The sequence below is a fragment of the Gymnodraco acuticeps genome, unplaced genomic scaffold, assembly GCF_902827175.1.
Source record: "Gymnodraco acuticeps unplaced genomic scaffold, fGymAcu1.1, whole genome shotgun sequence".
NCBI classification, from domain to species: Eukaryota; Metazoa; Chordata; class Actinopteri; order Perciformes; family Bathydraconidae; genus Gymnodraco; species Gymnodraco acuticeps.
Window position 1 is genome coordinate 807,613 of NW_022990335.1, and position 24,295 is coordinate 831,907.

A 24,295-nucleotide genomic window follows, 5' to 3' on the forward strand; every position below is an offset into this window, starting at 1 on the left:
CTGTGAGTCCGCGGGTGTCCACTAGCTGTCTGTGAGCATGTCCCTCCCTCCTGTCGCTGCCTGGCTCCAGCTGCGGAGTGCTGCAGTCGGCCTGCCTTGTCTGCCTCTGAGCCTGCTGGGAGCTGGGGAGAAACCGTCGAGGGAGAGCGAGCAAGGGGGGAAGTGTGTGTGTGTGTGGGTCCCAAAACTGGAAAACCACTACCAAAAAGCACACACGCTCACGGTTCAGACCGACTTTAAAGCCCTCTGGACGGCACTACTTTACCTAGAGCAGTGAAAAGCCGCCACGGAGAAACTTGCGTGATTGTTTTTTCTTCTTGTGTGGTGGCAGCAGTCCTGTTGATCCGCCGACTGCTCTGTTACTTGAGGGGAATCATTGGTTGGAGCAGCATTGCGCATTTACACCGCTGTATATCCAGGGGGGAAAGGAACAATGAAGAACTAATCGTCTTCTTCTTGCTGCTTTAGGTCGAGCTTGTCGCAAACTTAAATATTTTCCAGTGTAATTTTGTATCGCGCCTCTTTTCTCCCACCCGCGTTCATTTTTCTCGACCTGTGTGGGATGCGTCGGCTGCTGTAGGATTCCGCTTGTTGACAAACCGTTTTTTTTTCTTACAATAAGTTTACAACAAGCTTCGGAGAAAAGAAGACAGAAAATGTCTTCGCAGAGGTTCAAAAAGGATAAAGAGATCATCGCGGATTACGAGAGTCAAGTCAAAGGTAAGTGGGTGTTTGGCTGGGAAATGCTCGGAGCCACTGGAAGACTGATTTTGGGAGCAGGCTAACGTTAGTTCACCACTACCTGCATAAGAGCCACAGCCTATTTCATACAGCCCATAGTATTACAGCTAGTAATGAGGTCTGTTACATTCTAAAAGTTTCAAAATAAGACCCATTGCTGTTTTCTGCAAGGCAAACTATCACATGTCTAACCAGGACATTTAATCTTCACATAACTTAGTTGTGTATACAAATCTTACAGGCCTGGTATAACCTACCATGTATACCAGCAGTGTGAACTTCATTAGCTAAATAAAAAGACTGGTAATTGCATTCAGAAGTGGCTATTAATCCTTTTGTTTGGCAGTTTTGCATGTGAAAAACCAATGGAAGTGCTCAGCAGATTCACCATTGAACAGATCCTTATCTTCCACAGATATAACTTATCAAGTGATCTGTTATGTTCAGGTTGTTTGTGCAATCATGTTTCAATCTTAATCTTCTGAGACACCCTTTACTACTACTTCTTGGTCTAGTGCATTTTATTATGATGACGTGTTTAACAACCTGTTACTATCAGAGTTGGTGTGAGGATCTTTACTGATATGTTCCCACGGCATTATAGCATGATTATGCACCCAAACACAGGAAGAGCACACGTTAGGACCTGTCTTTAAAGATTGTTGCTCAGGGGCCACATCAGAAGAACTGGTTGTTTGGGATTGGTCATTTATTACTATTCTATGCACTCTGTTGTGTTTTCCATTCAAAGTCATCAGCCAGATTCCCAAGCATAAAACTGCAATGTTTGGGTGATGGAAGGTGCACTAGGGACCTATATCTTGTCTCCTTTAAAACCCTCATGCATGCAGAGCAGAGATAGTTTATTCCAAGATAGCCCAGCTCAGGAAAGAAGCAGTCGCTGCTTCAAGGTAACCATGGGGACTTGGCCCCCAGCCAACAAGCTCTGTTCTTCAGTGCCTGTTAGCATGCTGAAATACCACCTATTCACGTCCCCGTACACAGCCTTAAATCCAAAGGAAGGGGGAAGGTTAGCGGGGGTCGGGGGGTATGAAAGAGAAGGCACCAGTGCTTCTTGAGGAATTACAAAATTGCATGTGGTTGAGCACAAGCTCTCATTTTTGAGGAATGTTCATTCCTCCCCCCTGTGAGGATGACTAAGGGGTTTCAGCCAATGATAGAAGATGATGCAGAGTCATAGGGGGATGCTGAACAAGAGATGACGAAGCCTCCCATTTACAGAACCCAGCGGGGTAATAACAACAACCTGATGCTTCTGAGAATAGCTGTTGCTAGACAGGTCCACTGGAGACTCCGAAACCCCTACTGAGGTGTATTGTTTTGTTAGAAAGGCAGAATTTAATTCCGAGGGTAATGGCAGGGGCTTGTTATCGTGCATTGTAAATATTCTCACACGTAGCTATTTGCATAATGTACTGATAGGTTTGCATTGCAAATAGCTTGCGGGTATTACATTTGGGAGTTGGTTTATTTCCAATCATTCAATTAATTATTTTGGCTTTAGACATGTTTGTGGTTGTGTAAGAATCATCCTATGTGTTGCAATACGCATTGACAAAAGAGCTACAACAATACATCAATCGACATCCAATCATCATCGTTTTTTGTATCTCTTAATCATTTAAGTTATTGTTGTTGATATGGCAACAATGTCAGACAATTGTGTTTTCAACTTCTTAAATAAATATGTTTCTGCTTTTCTGTATTTTATATATAGTAATCTGAATATCTTTGGGTTCAAGAGATCAAGACATTTGAACACATCACTATAGCCTCTGACATTATATAGAGTAGACCAAATAATTAATTGATGAATCTAGAAAATAATCTGATGATTAATCAGTAATGAACGTTGTTTTAGTTGCAGCCCTAATTCAAAACCTATTAACCTTTTTCTGCATTTATACAAACTCAACTCACTGAAATGAACCATTAAGGGACCTCATGTTACATATTTTCACACGCAGCATATTCAGACCTACTGTATCATCTCTACTAACTTTACGCTTGTTGTCAAGCATGGTAATGAGAGTCTTTAGTAGGTCAGATGTCTCCTGCAGATGCAGACTCTGATTATTCTGGAAAAATGTCTGCCAGGCTTGTTAGAATATGAATAGTTATCAGTGGAAGAAAATGCATTCAGACAACATTAAGTATCATGACTTCGAGCAGCTCCTGATTTGCAGCTGTAAAGCGTCTTATGAGCTAAGAGTTTGCAGTGATAATGAGCCGGTTCACATCTGCAGTGTAGCTGATAGCCAGAGGCAGATTCTGGTGAGCAGGCATTGATTACTCAAGAAGTAGAACAACAAGCAGCCGGAGCTCATGTTTGATCCTTTGGCTTGCATCTTCTCTGTCTCACAGTTGGAACATTTGTTTTTAATTCTCACAATATTTCATCAAATAACTGGCAGCCGGTTTTATGCTGTTCTTACATAACCTCTTTGATTTGTGGCCGTCTGCCATTATCCAGTTATCCAGCAGTTACGCAGATTTGAACCAACATTTTCCTCTTTTTTTTGGATTCATCATTTTTATGTGTATATATTTAACAAAGCAGCAACAGTGTGCTGAGTGGAATTGTTATTCGGGTCAGTAGATGAGAGCTATTTCATGTAGTTTACTATGGTAACACTACTCTTCTCAGGCTGGGCTTGTCATCAGTGGACATTTACTTCTTAAGTACATCCAAACTGCCTTTTTTTCTCCCACAGATAAAGTGAAATGGATATGTCATTTTGGCAATTTGAGGAAATTATCCTTTTTATTGAAGGAGCTCTCTAGCAGGGGGATTTAATGTTGTCTTGCCTAAATCAGCATCTACATCAAGGCACAGCTTGTTTTGGGAAAACAACAACATTAAGAAGATTGGTTAAGACGGTGGAATTTGTTTGTGCTTTATGGTGCACATCGGTTGCAGTCAATTCAAGTCATTTATAGCAGGCTAAGGAAGGTTGTGGGTATGTTGGCTTTCTCTGTGGGCCCCTGTTTCTGTGGACTGGTGGATCAGGGCATAGCAGCGCTGCCGTGCTTTCTCTGGGGCAACGTGTTGTTTGCTGTCAGCCTGTGGCTTGCTGTTTGTGGCCTGGGGGTCGTGGCTCTGATGGCAGGAGCCCTTGAGCCCCTGTCAGGGGTTCGCTCCCGGATCATCATAAAGGCTGCCCCCTTTGACCTGCCTCCACTGCTGTTTGAAATCCGAGCCCTGCCCCTCTGCACACTCAAACAGAGTGGTCTGCTTGTGTTTGTATGCAGGGGGATTAAAGGCAGGAAGCTGCTCTGAGGTGGTATGGTTTCAAGTTATCTTTCAAATTAGTAGGATTTGTCTTGTGGTTAAAAGTCAATAGTTTATTTACATTTGGAATAGCGGAAGTTCATTTCCAATTGTGTGGCAGCCAGGGGATGAACATGTATGTGTTGATTAGTGTCCATTACACAATCCAGATGTCACATCTGGATCACACCGAGTCACATCTGTAATTTTGCTATAAATGGGCCTTTCATGTATTTTTGGTGAAATAAATGCAGCATGTCTCCAGACTTCAGCTTGTGATGATGTGGAGAATGTGGTGAGCTGAAACTGCCTTCTTATAATTTAGAAAGGTTCATCTTGGTTTAAAAGACTACTTGGAATGCTACAGAGTACTTAAAGAGCCTGTGACACGAGTTTCCCCCATCATCCAAACCCATCAATTTGAGTAAATATTGTCCCCTTGAAACCCGTTACTGAACTGATTTTGGATATTTGTACTTTGATAACCATTAATCTGCCCTTCAATGTTGACCATTTCCTGGATCTTCTCGGGGATTCTTCAAGTCCCGCCAAATGATGTGTGACGTCATTGCGGGCACAGCGCTCCAGCTGCACCGTTCAGGATCCCAGCATCTGCATGTAAACGCACGATGGCGCACACAGCAGCAAGCTCAGACAGCGATGACAGTTTAATTTTGAACGTGTCTGAGAGCTCATATGAGGCTGAAGGATCGGTTTATGTTGTATCTGTTAGAAGTTTAGGAATTAGGTGCGTCAATATGGGCGATCATACGGTCATGTAGCCAGTGGTGGAATGGGACTAAAAATCATCCCGGGACTCTCGACCGGCCCACTTCGGTACCGCTAGTAAATTGTCAACGGGGGGAGTGGGGGATGTCAGGGGCGGCGGGTGCTGTAGATAGTAAATGTAAATATGTAAATATTTGTGTCACTGCATCCTGGTAAAATACAAATATAATGCAATGTCTGTGTCTTTGACATTAGCGCTGCTAGCCACCTGTGCCCTGTACTACGAAGCCAGTTCAACATACCCTGGATATGTTTGAGTAACAAACAAACTAACAACAACAAACTAACAAACGAGATCTCGCTAAGCGGTCCTACGACGCTGGTTATCAACTCGGTAAATCAAGCCAGGGTTTCTCTCACCAGCTGAGAGCGCGTTCACGTCTAAGACACGAGTGGATCTGACTTTAATTACATTTGACTCAAGTGTTTCGTCAACATAATGTGTTAAAAATAATACTTCTGCATACATTATGTGATACTCAGTGGCGGCGCCAGAGTATTTTTGTTGGGTAGTCTATGGTAGGGCTAACCCATACAGTGGTGGGGCTCAAGTCAGTATTTGTAGCCTAATGTAATATTACATATACGCTATATCGCACGATCGCACCCATTGACAGTGAAACGCCACGCGTGAGGCTTTTATTAGCTTTTATCAGCTAAATTACATCGAGAGCAACAGGTGTGAGTTAAACAATACAATAGCCTATTCTGCTAATTCCACGTTGTTGCAACATGCTACGCAGCGGCAGAAACAAGAAAAGTTGGCATATAGAATTGACACGGAGAGGGAGAGAGTGAGGGAGAGAGACACAGACACAGGTAAACAGAGAGAGACAGACACAGCACACAACAGGTGGCCACTTTTTCAAATGACCCATTATTACAAAATATATTCAAAACTCACTATTGACGTTCTCAAAGCAGCACGATCCGCCGGTTGTTGTGGTTGGAAGCGAAAATGTCAATGACACGCTGGACATCCAGTGCCTACTCCTCTGCTTATTGATAGCCATTAGCCAGCAGGCCCAGGTTGCTGTTCCGTGCATCACCACTGCTGTTTCTTAGATAATTCTTGATGCGACGGAGACAGGAGAAGCTGCGTTCGCCGCCAGCAGAGCGCAGAGTCAGGGAGATGCATATGAGTCTGTGTACATCCGTAAAGCCATCCTTGTAGGGTCGCATTAAAGCGCCTGTTCGACTTGTTGTACCTCAATGCGAGGGCGTTTAAGAACAAATCTATCCATCCGAAATATACAATTAATCCTAGAAGTTCTGCTGTCTGTCTGCAATTTACTCGGCGCGAGTTTGGGGACTTTTCACTGTGAACGTGAATCAGTAATGCATGACGCAGCAGACCCAACGTTTCGTTGCTCTGATTGGCTGTAGGTCTATTCAAAATTGCATTCGGATGCATTTTGATCTGACCGCGGCGAGATAATTTTCACACCTTTAGTGTATAAAACTCCCCCACTGCTTATGGCGCGTTTCCACTGCAGGCCTCGCTCGGTTTGGTTAGGCCTTATTAGGCCCGGCTCACTTTTAATGCTGCGCTTCCATTACAGTTTAGGAACTGGGCAGTTACTATAGTAACGCAGTGTAGGCGGAACCGTGACGTCATCTTAAATGAGAGCCCCAGAAAAACAACACCGCCGTTAGCTCTTAGCACTCAGAGCACACAGCTCCTCATATCTGTTCAGAAACTAGACAAAAGTTGTACAAAGTACAAACCACAGACTGCCTGTGTCATGGCGAATACAGTCGCTGGTTTATTTATGTCTGTATAGGCCGTTGTTGTGAGTGTGGACGGTCGGAGCATATATAACGTTAGCTTAGCCGATCTCCATTTAGAAAACACGCATTTTAAAAGGGTTTTTCGCCTGCCGTCTGTCTGCAGACTTGTCAAAGCATTAATTCATGGTTTTTACTAACCGGTATCAGTATGTTGTTACTTCGGCATCATTTTGAAACGTGTATTACAATTAAATCACGGTCAAATATGTTCATCTTGTTGTAGTTGTAGCCCCCTTGCCAGCGATTCTCTCTCTAGTTTAGCATACTCAGCCCGACTCAGCCTGGTTGTTCCTGGCCCTAGAACCACGATTTAGTCGGGCCAGAAAAAAGGTGAAAAAGTAGCCCCGGGCCAAAACTAGGCCAAGTGGAAACGCAACCAAAAATGGGCCCCGCACGGCTCGGCACGCTTAAAGCGAGCTACCCGCTGCAGTGGAAACGCGCCATTAGACTATTCCTTCCTTACACCCCTCTAGCATAAGCCCGAATGGTCTCAACCATATTGCGTCAGTAACGTGCACTTCAGGATCAGTTTGTGTGTTGTGGACACGACCTGTAGATTTTCGCAATCCGTGTTTTCAACATGCTTACTTTAACATCATTTTTCATGGTCGGGCTAAGGTAGGGCTAAGCCATTTCTTGATATGGCTATAGCCTACCCCAGCCATACCCTGGCGCCGCCACTGGTGATACTGTAAGTGTTGCACGGCCAGATACGGCTGGAGAAGCTGACTCAGATAAGGAAATATGTGATATATTATGATATTATATGATCGATGATCTGATTGATGATGTAATATGAATGATAAGTGTGACACGTCGGCGTCTTCTCTGCATACGGCAGTTTAAACTGTATTTCCTTTATCCTGTAATATGACTTGAGAGATTTAAACTCCGCACACTGAGTTGATCTCTTTTCTATAGACGCCAGGTAAAAAAAAGTTATTTAGCCTTCCCAAACCTGAGCCTCACGCGCCGCCTATGGGGGATGTGCTCGTGACTTATCCGACCGGCCCACTTCGGTACCGGCCCATCGGGATTCGTCCCGATGGTCAGTCCGCCACTGCACCCAGCCCACGTAAACTGTCAATGGGGGGAGCCTCGCTGCGGGGAAACGGTGGACCTGGTGTCCCGATCGGAGTGGGAATAATAATAATAATAATAATCCGTGCATTTTATCCATTAATTTCCCCAACATTGTGGGGAAAAAACCACACGTTTAATCCATGTTGGTGTATTACAACTACAAAAAGCATCGGTTTGTTTTCTCATCAGGAAATGCAGAAACAAACGATTTTTAATCATCATTCTCACGATCATTTAATGTATCATATGTTCGCCGAATTTAAATGAAAGCACTAATAAATGTAGTTTCATCCACTTGAGTTTACAACTACAAAAATAATCGATTTGTTTTTATATCACATCCTACGGGAGGAAATTCAGTAGCTCTCACTACCGATTTTTAATCCTAATGTAATCATCATCTTCACCACGATCATGTATGTTTATGTTCGCCGAATTGACATGAAAGCACTGACAAATATGAATATACTGTAGTCAACTTCATTAAAACGTTAGTAACGTGCCTAAACTCAGTAATTCACAATTTCTACGCATGACAACACACTTTGTCCGTGTTTGGCTCTCTCGCCGCACAGTGAAGCGTTCCCGCATTGACGTCACTTCCGGCTTCCCCCAAAACTTCAAAATGAGTCGAAGGAATTTCCCCACGATGTTCGAAATTATTGATATTTATCGGAACGGTATCGCTTTTTCTTTTTTAAACTGACGGTTCGAGATGACTAGTAGCCCAATATTTCATTGCACAACAGTTGTTGGGAGGCTGTCACAGGCTCTTTAAGCAAATAGTCTCTTCAGGCCAGGGTAATAAATAAACAGACAGCTGCAGAGTGCTTTTACAGAAAACGTGTCCATGGTGCTTGTTTGTTGTCTTCACAGCAACATTACACTCACTTTTGTATGCAAACAAAATAACAAAATAGATCCCAATACACATTTTAAGTATACTTTATATCTATCTGTACTCCAAAGGAACTTCTCTTTTACATTTTCTGTTTTTTACATTACATATTGTAATAGTGTCAAACTGAAAAGCAGCATGGTTTATGAAGATGGCACAAGCTATTTGACTTGATCTGAAACTGAGATCTGTTATTAATCAGTTCTACACTTTTACTATGGATGAACTAAAGGTTGATTGAACTACCAAATGCTTTGTAATAGTCTTTCTTTTGCGTAATTCCAACAGATACACGTTGAGAAGGATTCTCAAACTTCAGCTGTCAGACTCTGGTGTAGCTATTTCACCATTAGTAAATACTGTACATTGTGGGATTGGCACTTCATACATGAAGGCATTTGTCGCCATAACCTGACCTTTGGTGGCAGTCACATTTTGTCCCATTAGCACCAAGATGCAGCCACGTGAGGACGTTCCTCTGCCCGTACTGTCGAGTCATGCTGATGTTTCTTTTGGGAAGTCAGATCTCTGAATGGCAACTTGAGAGCAAGTGCTATTAAAGTGTTGCATGTGATATTGGACACTAGATACAATAAGAAAAGGCTTTTATCCATCTTAACCTTCCTCCACTTTCTTGCGGTCTCAATTACTTAATCTAAATAGCGTCGATATTCTATTTCATTTAGCCGATGCTGCCTTTATTTGCACTGAAACCAATGATTTAACACTTCCTGGTGGAGTTAAGTTGCAGCTAATACTCCTCAGTGGAGACTGTTGGATCCGTGCGTCTTAACAGCTTCTCGAGGTGTTGATGGACGTTAGAGGTTGACACACTAACGGAATCCTAACGACCCCAGAGCACTTCTCCACAACATCACACATCCATCCACACACTGTTTTTACTACCCCTCCTTCTGTCACTGTGTATGTAGTGCGTTTCACACCCGGCGGTATGGCATGGGGTGTGGCATTGGTGTGTGTTTAGTATGTGGGCGTGCATTTGCATGGGTGGGTGAATTGGTTATTGACAGCAGCATCTGTGGCTACTCAGCCTTTTTGCCGTTTTAATCAACTCTGCTGAGCACACACAAGGCTTCACTTTCCCTGCTGAGCTTTTCATTGTTGCCATAAAGGCCACCAGGACATTACTGCAGCCCCCCCTGACCCCTCACCTCCCCCCTAAAAACCAACCCCTATCCATGCCCCTGCGTCCCTAAACCAAACAAAAAAGCTGCAATTCAAGTGGCACTGTTGCAGTTAAAGACAAAACTAAAAGTAAAAGGTGTTAAGAGTGGTGCATGAATGAGTCTTAAAACCCGGGACTGAGTTAGCATTTTACAACTTACGGTTCCCTCATCTCAAAGTCAACATGTTTTGAACAAGTTGTTGGTCAGATGCCTGAAATAAGGTCTGTGGTTAACACAAGCTTATTCCATTTAAATTTGCGAGTAAATTCCTACTTGGGAATTTGTAATAAACAAGTGACTAACTGAGACTAAATGTCATCGTGACAATGATTCCGTCCTTAGCTTAGTAAGGTTTATGTGAAGCCATTTAAACTGTCCTATAGTTTGTTTATAGACTCATAGACTAACATTAGCTTTAAACTTCTGCTGATTGCATTTACGCTCTTAAAATCCAATTGTAAATATATGAAGATTATCCTGCTGAACAAAACGTGTAATTATCACAATTGTGCGGTTGCCTCAGAGCTTATTTTCTGCAATATAGTGGATATTTGTTTTGGAGACCTTGCGATGCCAACTTCTGCCAATAAAAACGAGTCATCCAAGCTCCACTGTATTATCTTCAGTTGTAAATCACAGTTCATTCAAATTCTTCCCAGAAAGGATCAAATCAAACCCACCGAAGCATCACACAACACGAGACAGTTTTACCTGTCATTGAAGCATACAGAGACTGAGCATCCTTCTTTTGACAGCTGCATACACCACATTCAGCTTCTATTCCTCCTCTCTGTTGTTGGTGTTGGGGCATAAAACGACTCCCCTGTGTGGAACTACTGTAGTGCCGGTTAATGAGCTGGATTGGATGCAGTGTGTTGCTGCAGTGTGTTGCTGTACTGCATTAGCTAATAGGACGTACAGGGTGTTAATGGAATTGGACCGTGCCCAAAGAAAGTGAAACAGAAGAATTAAAACTAAGGGAACATTTAAAGGGAAGGTTGAAAGGGGGATTTGTGGAGATCTTTGGCAACTTTCTGAACAACGTTAGTTCCTTTGAACCACTGCTGTGGTCCAGCAGATGGACAGACAGGAAGGCAGACAGACACAGTTTGACCATCAGGCCATGCTGCTGTCTGCCACCCAGTAGGGCTGGATTTAGGGTAAGGAGATTGAGGGATGGGGAAAGGACGATATGAGGTCAACGAAGGAATAAGTGAAGACGGAGGTCATAAGCTCCGACTTGGTTGACTTGTTTTAATCTGCGTCTGAGTGTGTTAGGCCCATTCATCTGCCGCATGTAAGCCGTTGATGTGTTTAGTGGTGGGGAAAGCTTTTTAAGATGGGTGCAAACATGCTGCAAGTGAAGTGTCCTGCTGGTCGTTATTACCTGTGTTCACTTAAACATTGGGACATCTGCCACCTTGGCTCCCCTAGGGCCATTTACGAAACAGAGTATTAAGTAATCAATGAGACTGATAACTAATATCTAGGAGATTTCATTCTTACAATAAGTTCAAAATGTAGTAAGTGCAACCCGATTAATGACGGGTTGTCATGAGCACATCAGTCCTGAATTACTATTGGCATGTGTACAGCATAATCTGAGTTCAAAACGCGGACACATCATTTACGATTTGAAAAGAGAGAACATCAGCATGGCTGCATTTCTAGCAGTGGTGGAAAAATGTAGCCAATGTTTTTGGGAAACAGCCAAATATCAAGTCCACAAGTTTAAAAAAACCTACTTCATGTTTGGCCCCAGAATACCACATAATCCTCCAGATATTAGAGCTGCCCAGTGGAGTTTTCTTGTAAACAAACAAGTTATGTTTGTATTGACGGTTCCACACTAACCAGCTCTATTACACTACCAGCCTTCAGCAACTCTTACTGGAAACTTCAATCTCACTGCACCACAATTTATAGAGACTGTGGTTGCTAGGTAATGACTTTAAAACATGTAAAAACCTTCCTTGAACAAATACTGTAATTGTGTTATCTGCAGTAACCATGAAATTAAACTAACTTGTAATAAACATCACCTTTCTTCTGAACATTGTGCCACAGAATGTTTCCCCTTTTTGATTCACATTTCTGAAACAACTAAATTCTGCGTAATATTTTGACTTCATCAAAGCAGTGAGACATAAACAATCCAAAACTCAAAAGGATAAGACATGTCTTACGTAAAATCGAATAGATATAGATGTACAGTCTCAACTTAAGCGCTGTATTCATCTTGTCTTACCCCAGATAAGGTCACTTGTTCCTTTTTATATTTGTTTATATTCAACAGCTTTCACCTGTCATGCTTCCAAGCGTTGCAAAAATAAATCATAAAATGCAATCAAAAAATGGCTTTTAATATTTCCCGCTCTTATATAATTCCCACCGTATACTTAGCTTTGTATTAAATAAATAATTAAATGCAGTATCTAATATGTAAAAAAGGTTGGTCCAACTTTTCATTTTCTCATAAAGAAATGCTCCTAAAATGTCCATTACCAATCAATGTTATTCACTGCATACATAGTAACGTCAACAACTCATCTTATTTTATAACGCTTGTATCTTCTGGGACTTTATCTCCCCTAAGCTGTCTTCTCAGGCAGACCAAACCTGCAGGCAATTATAACCCTAATTAAGCTTATTTTCAACATGAAAATGACTACAACGTCTCTCATTTCTGACCAAATAATCAACAATAAACCAAAATCCTTACAGAGTCTGTTCTGATAAATGAGAGGCATCCAATGCAATTTACATACATTGTAAAGATTCACACATTGACCCCCCAGAACAATTGATCCCTCCGCCTTCTGTCATAAACTTCCTTTCCCATCCGCCCATAACATTGACAAACAGAAGTTTCATTTACTGATCACGCAATTCGTTCTGGTCCCCTCCCCCCTTTTCCTTTCTTCTATCGTAACCTCATGACCCAGTGGAAGCAGACCTTGAGCTGGCTGCCCTCCTAATCCATAGCTAGAGACCACCCCTCGAGGCGTGGCTGCCATGTTGGGCTGATGGCCTAGATGGAAGTCTAAGGGGGAAATAGTATCATAAAGAAGGAGTGGTCAATGAAATGTCAACTGAAGGCTTCACCCCCTTTTTGTGACAGTCAGCTTGATTGATTATAGCTTCAAGCTAACCCCGTCTTCTATTTAAGAATATATTGCTGAGGGCATCCCAAGATGACTTCACTGTTTCATGTGGTAGCTTCTCTCTCTGTCTCTGGTTCCCTCAGCCTGTTTTTAGTACTGCTGAGAGATTGTGCAAAGACTTTCCCATGGTCTCAGCTCTTTGCCTACCAACTCACAATGAAGGGTTGTGGTGGGTTGCAGCAGGAGGAGACCAAGGCTGAGTGCGCAGCCATAGCTGGTGTCTGAGGTCCTGTGAGCTCTGGTTTGTTCTCAATGCTCCCTCCCCAGAGATGGAAGCTGGAGCCATAGCTATAGTCCAGCAGAGGATATGTGGCAAACATGTAAAAAAGAGCAATTAACAGATAAACATCTGTCGGCCATGTTCCTCCACTGCTCAATGTGTCCCATTGCCAGTGGTCCTGCTTTATGTCCAGTCTAACTCGCTCAGTTTATAAGCTTAAAAGTGTTTCTCTTTGGCTAACAGCTCATGTATAAAAGTAAAATAAACTTAATGTGAGTGAAGATGTACTTTGTATTCAGTTCTCTTTGAATTCGTTTAACATATTTATGAAGCTTTCGTATTCCCTGAAACTCTCCAAGCCAATGTTGGTCAGCTGTTTCTATAAATATCACAATTATGTTATTGTCATGAGACCTCATGTCATGCGGTTATTATGCAATCGATGAAAGGGCTTTCTTGTATCTTCTGCTACAGTCAGATGAAAAGAATGACTCCAACTGAGTCATCAACAATATCTAGCACACTCTCACATTAACACACAGCAGACTAATTCATATTAGTAGTTGATGAATAAAATGCTAGTGACATGCAACTTAACTGGTATTTTCTTCTGTCTGTCCTGCCTTTTGTCTCTGTCCTCTCACTGACCCCCTGCTGGCGGCCTTCTGTCCAGGACAACTTGACCCTCTGGTCATCAAAGCACTAACCTTTGTTCCTTGACCTGAATCCTGGACCAAATCTCTGCCAAATTCGTTCAATTAGACAAGTCTCCCTGCCGTGCTGACGCCATGGATCGTGAATGCTCGTTGTCCAATCAGACAACCTATTCATGACCTTTCAAGAAGGTTTTCAGAAACAGACGTATATTGTTACGGGCAACCTATTTGCAAAGTAACCGGTAAATGGAAAACCTCTATAATACAGCAATTATTTGACCAAATTGTCCCCGGTAGTATGGAGCCTCGGAAAAATGACTTTGAAGCTCACCAGACCATGGAGACAATAGCAGAAGACAAAAAGAAAAACACTGAATCCTCTTTTATGAATTCTTCTTTTTTTACCACATCTTCATAAATGTGAATTTAGGACAAATTACTCACAATTAATCACCCAATGGTGTTTGTATGAATGAAAGGATGCTAGATTATGTCCTTGTGATATCAAAGACAACATCACTTCGTTTTTTAGAGTCAATAGCCCGCGTTCACACCGGAATACTTTCACCCGTACTTTTCCCCTTTAGTTCCGTTAGTGCCAGTGCCCGTTGCGTTCACACCAAAAAGTTCACTTGGTTCCATTATTTTTGTAGTCTTCTAGGAGTGGCATGACTGGCATGCAAACTTTTTGAATCAAACTGGTCTGGAAATATAGCGAGCACTGTCCTGGTCTGCCCCTTTTCTCATAACGCTAAGTAGAGCAAAGCCAATCTGACACGAATGGTCACGAGGAAGAAAGTATGCAGGACACTTTTTTTTCTCCTTAATTATAGATAGTGATCTGCACTCTGAGCTGGATGACAGACATTGCTGAAACACCATAGGAAGGGAATAGAATAGTTTAGAACAATTCAACAATGTCTGCACAGTTTGTGTATCTGTGTGTGAGAATACAAATGCTCAGTCAGCTGCCCAGCGTGGACACAGACACTGGGGGCATGCCTCATATATCTTACTTTTTAATCAGGCAGTGTGGAGGAAGCTACCGTCTCCCCTGGGGTCCTGTGATTTGTCCTGTTTAATGGTGTGTCACAGGGGTGTGATACATGGCAACCTGGCTGGGCATGTGGCACATGGGCGAGTGGACTGGGGTCTCTCTCTCTCTCTCACACACTTCTGTGGGGGACAGAAAAGAGAAAGCCCCAGTCTTGCTCACTATAGTGTAGGGAAACAATGAGCAGTGAAAGCTGATCTGTCTGTTCTTTTCTTCTTCTCGCTCTTTGTCCTCTGCTCTCGCACTCCGAGCAGCTGCCCTCAGGTCGGTCACATTCTAGGCTCAGATCTCGACTCGTGGTGATCCTAAAGCATTTGGCGGATCAGTGTGGTGTTGCCCCCTTTAGGCAAAACTGGCATTGGATTACACTTGCCTAGTCTTGTCACGTTTGTGTTCACGCAGTGGCGATGATAAAAGCTAATAACGTGATATTATTACATACATTTCTTCTGTGGAAGACATGTCATCTCAGTGCCGAGAGCCAGTGTGAGAGCCTACTCTCAGTCAACCACTGGTGCTTTAAAAAGTGGGAGAGGACTGGCAGTTAAAGCTTCCCTGAGGGTAGGTCGGAGTAGATAACAGCACCCAACTCTCTGAAACTTCCTCCATATTGGCTTCCACTATAATTATCTGGGAATGAGGTCTTTGTGAAGCCTCCTCATTCTTTCTATGCGTGTGTGTGTGTGTGTGTGTGTGTTTGTCTGTGTGTTGGGGCTGGTCATGCTAGCCCCTCTCTCTCTGGTGTCCGACAAGAAAAAGGGCTGTGAGGGGGGTGTCATTGTGGACTTCCTCATTCTCCACAGCTTGGCTTTCACTGAAGATGAATTGTGAGAAATCAATCCCTGCTGGCTGTGACTGGGACTGTGACAAGGGGCCTGATTGCGCTGTGGTGAGCCGCTCAATCTGTAATCTGAGTCAGGGGGAAATCAGGATGTGAGTTGATCTTTGTTCAGCAATGCTAGGCACAGGAAAAAAACCATTGGATGGTTTAACTCAGGGGTGTCAAACTCAATTTCATCGCGGGCCACATCAGCATTATGATTGCACTCAAAGGGCCGGTTGTAACTTTAAGACTATATAATAATACATATATTTAATATATATAAAATTATTATTATTATTATATTACATCATTGCCTCTGCATTGGATTATCATTTTATAGGGTAATGACTTCATAATTAACTACGTCTGAAAGCAGAAGTCTACGGCAAATAATTGCAGGTCTCTTCAGTGAGAGTGTCACAAAATGATTTAAAAAGAAACGCCACATTCTTGAAAAACAAAACAAAAAGTGAAATTTTGAAAAAAGTAACATTTTGAGAAGAAAAAAAAACTTACATTTTGAAAAAATATATAATTCTGAGAAAAAAGGCATATTTTGAGATGCATTGTGGGACATGTAGTTTATGGGTAACGTGCTTCTGTAAATCCCCATGTAACCGTATAATAAACTTATTATATTCTTTGCAAGCCTGTCACTGAAGATTCTTTCTAAGCACCAATTTACATTTTAGTACGGAATAAGCTATACGTCTATTTTATCAAATGTAGGTTCAACTGAGAGTTTTTCTTCAGTACATGTGCTCTATTGCTTGAGGAATTGAAGGTTCCAGCTCTCAATCTGGCATAAGCATATAATGATCCCACCTGTTTCTCCTCCTACTCCCTTTTTCATGTGTGGATCTCTGTGGTTGTTCTTAAAGTTTGAGAAGGAAGAGCCAGTATTTATCCGTGCCTTAGTATAAAACGGCACACTCGACCTGCACTGCAGTGCGCTGTCTCATTATTATGCCCTTTCAGTGCGGCTTCGGCGTTACAGAAGTTGTTGCATCATGCTTGGAGCAAAAGAAACTCAAGTCCTCCTTGTACAGAATTAAACTTCCTGCTTCTTTTAAAATTGTACTCAGATCTGTCAGCTTGGTTAGTTTCAGCTCAAGAAACACGGGGTTCTACTTAATATTTTGTTCGTTTCTGGGAACATTTAAAAATGACCTGATAATAAAATGATAATGATGGTAGGCTTTAGATGGTCCCTCTTTCTTTACCTCTGGGGATGCATTCACAGCCCTTAAACAGCCATTAAAAATGTATGTGTGCATATTTGGATGAAACTCTGAAGTGTACCATGTCAGCATATAATTATATCTCTTTGATTTTAGATTATGCTTTTGCTTTGAAGTTTGGCTCTTGGCAAAATGTTTCCAGCTCTTTCTTGTGGCTGCAGGAAAAGACCCTCCAAATATATGTATTCTTTCCCCCAGTTTTGATTTACTGCCACTATCATCATGGTTTTTACATTACTTTTAAGGTAATCAAGATATCTCTTCGTTTACTTGTGAATTAGTGTTATGTATCCATTATCCATAATATCATTGTTCAGATCAGTTCACCCGATTTAGCTTACTAGGGGAGTCCATTCCTCTTGTTAGTGAAATGATTGACCCCCAGATCTAAGGCAAAACCCCCATCAATATCCTCCACCTGCCCTTAATTCTTTACCCTCAATCTTCAATCCCAGCTTTAGCTCACCCATCCATGCACCTCATTACTCTAACCCCCAACCGCTGTGCCCTCAATCCCCAGCCTGAGACCAGACACACTGAAAGCCAAAGTCATTCTGATGCTTTTCCTCTAACATTCAAACCAAGCTGAGGTGTCAACAGACCTAACACTGTAGAGAGGTTATTCCTGTGTCTCTTTAGAATGTGGTCAGATCTGGGTTAGTTTGGATGGAGCAGCTGGTCAGACATAGAAACGTTTAGAGGTGTTCTTTAATCTAAACAAATCTTATATCAGACATATGAAGGCGGAATACCAATTGGAAATGGACAAGGAACTAGTAGGACTAAAGTCTTGTATTACTCTATATCTAACTTTGTATCATTGTAACGGTATACTTTTATGAATAATAAAGTTTCCCTAGAACACATATTTCAAGCATTACAGGTTTGAAATGTAACAGTTGCCAATAAATACCAGCTTAATCTCAATCAGGGTAAGGATTTTCTCATCTGAAGTTTAACATGGCATATCGATCATTGTGTGTAGTATATTTCTCCCTGTTTTAATCAAATACGATTGAATTATTAGGGATGCACGATATTGTTTTTTTAAACCGATACCGATAACTTCCTGCTTCTCAAGACCGATACCGATACTAAAATATATTGTATATTATCGGGGCTATTAATACTGTTATCGGGATGACGTCATAATTAGGGATGCACGATAATTATCGGCCCGATAATTATCGGTCCGATATTTATCGGTCCGATATTAGGAATTATGACGTCATCCCGATAAACCCGATAACAGTATTAATAGCCCCGATAATATACAATATATTTTTTGGGTAAAAAAAAAGAAAAAAATACTGCGGTGTGGGTGGATTGGGATGAGGGGCGCTTGTTTTTCACTCGGCTCCTCCCGTTTTGCCAGTACTGTGGTATTAGTGGTTTAGGAAGAGGGGAGTTCTTCACAAATCCAGCGCTCCCTAACTCATGCCTGGCTGTGACGTAAATGGTGTGCGGCCGTGAAGCCAGGACAGTAAACAAACATGTCGTCGGTGGTATGGGCGTTGGAGCTATGTGCAACTCAAGGCATATGCTCGAACCGGAGCTGCCTGGACGCTGCAATCATGTTGCGCACTATCCGTGCTGAGAGTGTTTTCGTACAATGTCCCACTGTCTGGCTTCCTGCATAAAGTCAAGTGCTCGGCGCAGTTGTGGCGAAATGTCGCTCCTCTGTTTTCATTTAAACAGCTCCTTATATCCGTTAGCGCAGCTAGCTAGCACCAGATGCTAACAACAACAATGCACGTAAGGTCTCTCTCTTGCTAGCTCGGGCCACACATACACACACCCTCCCGGTCCTCCCAACAGCCAGTCGGTGCCTGCCGGTGAGCGTGGAAGTGTGGTCTGCCACAAGCGGGCGGCAGGAGCGGGGCTGTCAGCATCAGCTTGTAGATGGTATTTTAAACTCGATACGCTCTGAAACTACGGGGCGGCCAAGGAAAAAAAATACACATGCGTTAATCGCGTTAAAATAATTAGTGGCGTACATTTTTTGTTATTATCGGTCTTGAGAAGCAGGAAGTTATCGGTATCGGTGTCAAAAACCCAATATCGTGCATCCCTAGTCATAATTCCTAATATCGGACCGATAATTATCGGGCCGATAATTATCGTGCACCGCTAATTATCATACATTCCCACAAGTGAGGGAGAGGGCTAAACAGAGAAACTAGGAGGCAGACTTCTGATCTGCTTGTGACTCAGTTGGCTTGAACTGTGCTATTCTCCGCATTGGACGGCAGCTGTTCTGATACGGCAGGTGAGAATCTGCCTTCAGTCTGATCCCCATGTCCCACTGATGGTAAGTCACCCACTCTACACAGAGATGACCACATAACTTGTGACGTAGGTAACCTCACTGAGAACCAATGTAGAAATAGTTTCCAGTTATTCAGTTAGGCTTATTTCATGTGGATGATATTCAGCAGGTGTTATCTGTGACATTGAACTACATCAAGTCAACAGAGAAAGCTGGAAATGACTAAATACTGAGCTCTGTGAAAATGAGCAGGCAGACACACTCTAACATTCAGGCACTGTTGAGATTGTATTAAGTACATTTTGGCGCATCTAATAAGTTATAAGTGAGGTAATACTGATGTTAACATTTCAATAACAACATTTAGTCTCACTCAGGAGTTTAGTGAAGGCTGTATATTTGAGTTAGTCAACTCTATAACTCTATCCTTCCTGCCAAAGATCAGACTCTACACCCCCCAAAGTGAATATGTTTACAAGAGGCTGAAGCCGTCTCCACGAGTTATTATTTCAGCTGTCACAACTCTGAGCACCAGGTGGGAAAAGATGAACTGGTGTTCCTCTGAAGATTTTGGGAGAAGTTTCTGCTTCTTGTAAAAAGTTTTCTTCTGCACTACAGTAAAGTTTTAAATCGGAGAGTATATATCTTTCGGTTTTTATTGCTGGGACTATATTTTCACCCGTCCCTGTTGCTACTCAAAGCTAGCTTTATTTGTGTATCATTTTGTTGTAATAAATATGACTAAATAATATCTACCTATTACATACAGTTGCATGTTCAACAGTTTTCTTAACTTTGGCTATTGCTATGCTCTATAATTCTGCATCATTATTTTATTATTGAGAACATGCATGTGTACTTAATTTGACGCCATTTCAGTGCTGCATAACGTCTCCATTTACCTGCAATCCTCTTTCTGTGTGAATTAATTTCCTCATTTATTCACAAGGTGAAGGTAATATTGAATATATGACAAATGGTTGTATACATAAAGAGAAGCAAACAGAGAAATAACGCTTACACCAAGCACATCGCTAAACAAGCATTAAATACATCCTATTAACACCAGCAGGGCTACAAGACAAGGATGCTGTGTGCTACTTGGAGTCTAATTTAAAGGCATTACCCCAGTAATCAATACTGCCTGTGTGTAGACACAGTGGGCTTTGTAAAAGTATTTTTAGTGAAGGCTGAATGGGCATGTGTGTGTCTGTGTGTGATGTGTACATAGACTGTGCATGACTGGACACACTTTCAGCTGTGCTTTGTCTCAGCCAGCTGCTCCTTTGCAGATAATACATTTGATCCATCTTCTTCGACCTTGAAAGTAGCCATCTCTCTTTAAACTTGTCACATTAAGAGCTGAATAGGAGACTGGAGCTGATTATAAATTATGAAAGTCTCCAATAGGGATCCATCTTTGTTTTATTTGTTTGTATTTTCCCCAGAAACTCTTTGTTTAAATGTCTGGCTTAAATTGAATTTGGGGACCTCTTTTCCAAAACCTAAGCTTGAAGTGGGAGATAAGCAGGACAAGAAAGTCTACCCAAGCTACTCTCAGATGGACAGATTAGCTAAAAGAGAGCAACAGATGGACGACTTTGTGTATAATCAAGAAAAGACCACATTGTTTGTTGTACAGGGACATGTGCAGTCCTGCTAACTTTCTATTGAACTCTTTTTCCAACAATGACACTATTTTCACATTGGAAATAGACTCAAACAGAACGTTTTCAACCGTTTTTACTGTTCGTGTGCAGTTTGTAAAAGTTTAGGCATCCACAACCATCTTCCGGTTTTTATTTGAATGTCCTCGACCAACTTTAGTATATTTCTGTCTGGAATATGTCACCTTAGACTTCTTATTCCATAAGTAATACAACCTACAGACTCTACAACAAACTTTGCAACCTCTTTCTGTTTGAGAATGTACTTGTCCCCAGTTCTTCAACAGATTTTCAACCTTGTGCGAATTCAGCCCTACTCTCTTTCCCCCCAGCAGGTTTGCTGCACACCTCTGGAATTACAGGTCTGGTCTTGAATAGTAGGGTTGTTCCTTCTCGGTCCCTCCAGCTCATATGCTGGTTCAACCCTATCAAAGGCCCAGATACCACAAATCCTGCAAGTTGCTGTTTTTTGTGGCGGGGAAAGGGGAAGGGCACAGTGAGGGGTGTTCACTAACAAGAAGGAAAACACACAAGCAGAGGATGATGTTGTTCTTTCCTGTTTAGTGGATATAGTACAAATCACAAAGGAATGGCTGATGTTTCCCATGTAGAGGTTTGCACTGGATTCAGGGTATTTTTCACCCCTCTGATGTTGGACTCCACTGCGCAAGTTTGTGGTTTGCTGTAGTCTCTGGCACACACATGCTGGCCTGAAGTTGTCATTAATCACTGACCCAACCACAGGAAGACATGAGTAGGAATCAACAAATGTATCAATGGGGATACATCTTTCCCCCCCTTACTGTAGGAAAATGACCACATACACTATATGATTTACCTTATATTCGCTACATATTCTCTGTCGTGGGCTTATGATCTTTTGGAAGACATATGCTCCATATGTTAACGTTTTTTTTGTAAGGAACTTTCTCTCATGTTAAAGCCGTTGAGGTAAAGTTGCTATGTGGACTAGCTCAGATGTTTCTTTTAGTATTAGCCAGTCTAGACAAAGGGCTCTGGGGATGGCACTGTTGGTCTCTCAACCTGTCTTTCCACCACTTTGGTCTACATTGAAATAACTAAACATATATTTGATGGGTTTCCTTGAAATTTAGTACACATATCCACAGTTCCTAGAGGGCCAATTCTAACCTATTTAGTGTTCCCCAGACCCACAAGCAGATCAGACGTTTTACTTATCTAATGAAACATCTCAACTTCTACGGGTTGGATTGGCACAGTATTTACTGACTTACTTTTGTTTTTCCAAAACAATTGATCTTTCTTGGCTTTTTCTCAGGCACATGGTTGAGTATTTATAGCCGCCACTCAAAAGTCCGAAATATTCTTCAATCTTAAATGAAGGCTTTTAAAGGAAGTGTGTGGATGGTCAGCACTAGCCTGGTACTATTTGGAAATACTGCTTGCATCTCGATGACCCCAATCCAACACATAATAATACAGGCTGTGACTGAAGGACATGACTTGATTATAGCACATGGAGCTTGCTTCTTACTTTATATATTTTGTTATTGTAATAGTTTCTGTTCTTAAAGCCAAGGTCTGAACCTGATCCTCCAACATTAACATATTTTTGAAGTTGACAGCCTCTCGTAATCTCCTGATATTATTCTTGGAGTCATTAAAAGATGGTTTAACTTTAAGCTAATCATTGCTTAGTCTTTTTGCTGGTATTTGTTTTCATTATGTGGAAAGATGAAATATTTGAGCATTAGAAGGAGAATGAAAAATAGCCCCTAGGTATGTTTCCTTAATCTCCATTGCAGTAATATGTAGAATTCATTTTAGAGAGGCGCCCACTACCTCTTTTTTCTGAAAACTTTTGAGGTTCACATTAGCGAGGTCTTTACAGAGGATGCTGTGTATAATAAGAGTTACGAGGATGCTTTAACAGAAATGTCTGTGGGACATGGACTAGTTTCATTAATCTCCTGTCTGAGCCAGCGGACTGTATGTTTGCAAGCACTCAACAACAATACTGTGGCTTCTTATTCTCTTGCATGCTATCCTTCATTTGTAGCTTTTTCAGCTTTGCTTTTGGATAATCTTAGATGCATGAGGCTCAGACAAAACATTGAACTTGTTACCTCAGGAAGCTCCTTGACTTTGAATGATCAGATGTCGTTTTCACTAGGTTCACTGGGTCTACGTTTAGAGGAAGTTGAATAAGACACACACATATCCATTGTTGTTAAATGTAAAGCAAAGAAAAGTGAGCCATATTACTTTAATATAAGTATTATTGAGTTCCCAGTGTATTCTTCTTTTTCGTTGGTTGAATGTTGGATGGGGGTCCAGCTTTGTCAGTTACATCTCAGCTGTAACTGTGTACAGTCTTCTCCTCTCCTCCCCTATACTTTCCACGGGTCCATTGGTGCCACGGTGTCCACATTGTGGGAACACGTTGTCAACCGAAGCCGGCAGCGGCTCCAGCTGGCTCCGGGCCATGGATCATGGTGTCCCTGCCCAGCTCTGGTGTCTCTCTGTTGCTGTGTGGGAAGACAAAAGAAGAGGCCTTAAAGGTGTGCATACTTTGAAGAAAGGCAGATGTACAAACACATCGGGGGAATAGACAGCTGGACTGAGAGGCAGACAGACAGATGGCTTAGGACGGCAGCTATGTAGATCGTCTGAATAGAGGCAGACAGATGGATGGACAACAGAGGCAGGTAGGCAAACAGCCTGAAGATAAACATACAAGGCCAGGGATGTATCAGAGCATTGAACTGCCAGATTTGGTTTATTAGTTATAACGAACAGAAATGAAGTTGTTGAATTTTTCAATGTTTGAACACTTTCTGCAATCATAACTTGGAGACATTTTAATACGATTTTTTTTTATTGTTTAGTTTATCAACAAAAATACTTTAACAGTTTGGTTATGGATTGAGGTCATTATTTTAAAAAGACGCGACTGCATGAGAGCCAAGAAGAACATTTTATTTATCAGTTTAATATATTTGTATTATAATAAAAGGCAAACTATCGCAGTTGGTAATCTGTCAGGGAGGTAATAGGTCGATCCTTGCTTATGACAGGAATAAGCAGCAGAATTGGACAGCACAACATTGCAGCTCGGAGTGCTATCAGAAGCACAAACCTGACCTGAGACCAAACTGTCAATGTGCATGGTGGAGAGCAGAGGTCAGGAGATACACAGGACAGTCTGGAAATAATAGTGGGGAGCTTGTTGGTGACGGAGCGGTCATATAGATTCATCGCCCCCAAATGGAAAATTCTGGTCTGCATACCTGCAATTAAATGTACTCAACCCCCACACAGGTGCACACACTGGCCCCCTCTACCTGTTGTGTGTGTTGAGGAGCTACATTGTGTGACTTTTCATTTATATGCTCTCTCTGTTTCTTTCCCGCCTCCTTGGGGCCCGCGAGGAGGGAA

General features: G+C 42.0%; 1 protein-coding gene across 3 annotated transcripts in view; it reads left to right on the top strand.

Moving 5' to 3' along the window:
• The first annotated feature begins 40 nt into the window (after nt 1–40).
• Nucleotides 41–24,295, top strand: part of srgap1a (SLIT-ROBO Rho GTPase activating protein 1a) — a 113,335-nt gene continuing 89,080 nt past the window's right edge. The window contains exon 1 of one of the 3 annotated variants that reach the window (XM_034223316.1): nt 41–720. In XM_034223316.1, coding sequence (XP_034079207.1) covers nt 657–720 — 64 coding nt within the window. In that variant the 5' untranslated portion in view covers nt 41–656. The remainder of the gene's footprint in view (nt 721–24,295) is intronic. The other 2 variants (XM_034223314.1, XM_034223315.1) reach the window with 2 other exon arrangements.